Here is a 2500-nt window from a genome sequence, read left to right on the forward strand (position 1 = left end):
GACAGTGCAGGGAGGCGTGCAGATATGTGTGCAGGTGTGGGGGTTGGTTTATGAGAGAGAGAGAGAGAGAGAGAGAGAGAGAGAGAGAGAGAGAGAGAGAGAGAGAGAGAGAGAGAGAGAGAGAGAGAGAGAGAGAGAGAGAGAGAGAGAAGAGAGAGAGAGAGAGAGAGAGAAGAGAGAGAGAGAGAGAGAGAGAGAGAGAGAGAGAGAGAGAGAGAGAGAGAGAGAATCTGCCACTGACTGTTAAAAAGGGCAGGCGGTTCTCAAAGTTAGAATGGCAGAGGAGTAACAACTCGAAATTAATTCAGCTTGCAAAAAAAATTAAGAAATATCTAGCGCGACTACCGCGCTACACGTTTATTACCGTCTGACATGAGAATATCTCACTGAGTCGCAAGAGTTTGAAGAGTTTGACAATCTTCAAAATGCATATCACACGGAATGTTTTGCAAAACAACGCCTACCACGGTAAAGAGATTAATGTTTACAGCATGCAAACACTCATATTTAGTAGCCTAGGTCTGCTGAAGCAACAGGTGGAGATGAGAAGCGAGTGGAGCGCAGTCTGAAAGCGTCTGTCAATCGAACGCAATGGTGACGTGCATACCCAGACTCCAAACCCAATTTTGAGAATAGATTAACGTGCGATATTTTCTTTATCGCCCGATAAGAGTCTCACATTATCGCAGCACGTTAACGCCGATAACGGCCCACCACTAGTATTAATATAATAGTAATAATAATGATGTTATTTTCTATATTCAGGTGGCGACGGCCCTGATGAAGTTAAAGTCTCTGGGTTTGATTCATATTATATATTATGTAGTAATATAATAATAATAATAATGATGTTATTTTCTATATTTAGGTGGCGACGGCCCTGATGAAGTTAAAGTCTCTGGGTTTGATCCACGCGGACCTGAAGCCGGAGAACATCATGCTGGTGGACCCCCTACGGCAACCCTACAGGGTCAAAGTCATCGACTTCGGCTCCGCCAGTCATGTGTCTAAAGCCGTCTGCTCCACTTACCTGCAGTCCCGATACTACAGGTGAGACGAAGAGGGGTGTGTGTGTGTGTGTGTGTGCGTGTGTGTGTGTGTGTGTGTGTGTGTGTTCTACGTACCTGCAGTCCCGAAATGATTCTTAATTGAAATGATTCTTTATTGAAATGATTCTTAGTTGAAATGATGGGGTGGGGGGGGGGAGAGATGAGGGAGGAGGGTGTTGAGATATTCTATGTGAAGGGGGGTGCACAGATGTGAAGTGATTGAAATTAGTCTTAATTGAAATGAATCTTAACCCTCTGGGCGCCACAGGCGACTTTTGTCGACGAGATGCCGTATTGATTACAACGGCCGTTTTTTTCAAATCGGATATCAAATGTAGTTCAACTTCCACTCCATTGGGTGGCAGACATGTAGTACTTCAGTTCTAAACACATTGGGACGCCTTATATGGTATTTTGTTTAAGAAAACTACAAAACTACAAACCTCGGACATTGCGGAAGTACTTCTCCCCTGTGAAACAACGCGAAATCGGAAGCAGCCTTGTAGTGACATTACGTGGATAATTCTACTGAATAAACGACCAAATGCACTCAAATGGTAACTTGTCATGATTGTACATATGTATTCATCATATATTTCGCCCCTAAATGAGGTAATATGCAAACAGGAGTGTATTTTCTGCCGCGTTATACTTCCCATGTTACTGTTGCCTGAGGGAAACTATCGACAGCCTATTCGTCGATCATGGGGACTGTAACAAGAAAACCCTTCTTTCATTCACTTGTAAGTACACAATATAAGTGTTCGTTTCTGCAGGAGACTTGTATATTGAGGAAGGGAAGGTTTTTTCCGATCGAGATGCGAGGTAATTTCATGCTGCTTTGTATAGCCTACTGTCGCTATGCTGGCGACGTTCATTGCAACGACAGGGGAATGATGCAACGCGTCGTAATTTGCCTGTTACAGAGTCAATATTCATCATCTGGAGGGTGACAGTGGTCAGGATGTTTGTAGAAGAGCTTGTATACTAAGTAGAAAAGTAAATGAAGACAAAAGAAGTGCGCATATTCCTGCCAACAGTGGGGGATGGAGTGAGAGGAGTATGCGCCCGAGACACAGAGGTCTCGTGCGCATTCTACTCGGTGCAAAACGGAAGCATAGTTCACGCTACTCGACACTGTTCCTGCCGACTGCATGTCTAAATAAATAACAATGCTATTCTAATGATATAATAATAGTAATAATTATGTCCAATTGCGACCTGACTGAGTCTATTTGCAACAAAAAAGTGTGATACCAGCTGGGGTTTTGGTGCATCAGAAAGACATGGGCGATATACGGTAGGCTAGGTAACCACAGCGCCCCACCCCCCACCCCCCCCACACACACACACACACACACACACACACACTTTCCTTATATCACCTATTTGTATATCAGTAAATGTAACACTGGGTTTGAATAGATATTTGCACAAGTTTTTAGACATGT

General features: G+C 43.6%; 1 protein-coding gene across 1 annotated transcript in view; it reads left to right on the plus strand.

Annotated features, from left to right (window-relative positions):
- hipk1b (homeodomain interacting protein kinase 1b) overlaps nucleotides 1–2500 on the plus strand; it is a gene marked incomplete at its 3' end in the record, with an annotated part of 25693 nt that overhangs the window by 11909 nt on the left and 11284 nt on the right. The window contains exon 4 of the mRNA XM_063193389.1: nucleotides 869–1050. Coding sequence (XP_063049459.1) covers nucleotides 869–1050 — 182 coding nt within the window. The remainder of the gene's footprint in view (nucleotides 1–868; nucleotides 1051–2500) is intronic.

Source organism: Engraulis encrasicolus, unplaced genomic scaffold (assembly GCF_034702125.1).
Source record: "Engraulis encrasicolus isolate BLACKSEA-1 unplaced genomic scaffold, IST_EnEncr_1.0 scaffold_37_np1212, whole genome shotgun sequence".
Lineage (NCBI taxonomy): Eukaryota > Metazoa > Chordata > Actinopteri > Clupeiformes > Engraulidae > Engraulis > Engraulis encrasicolus.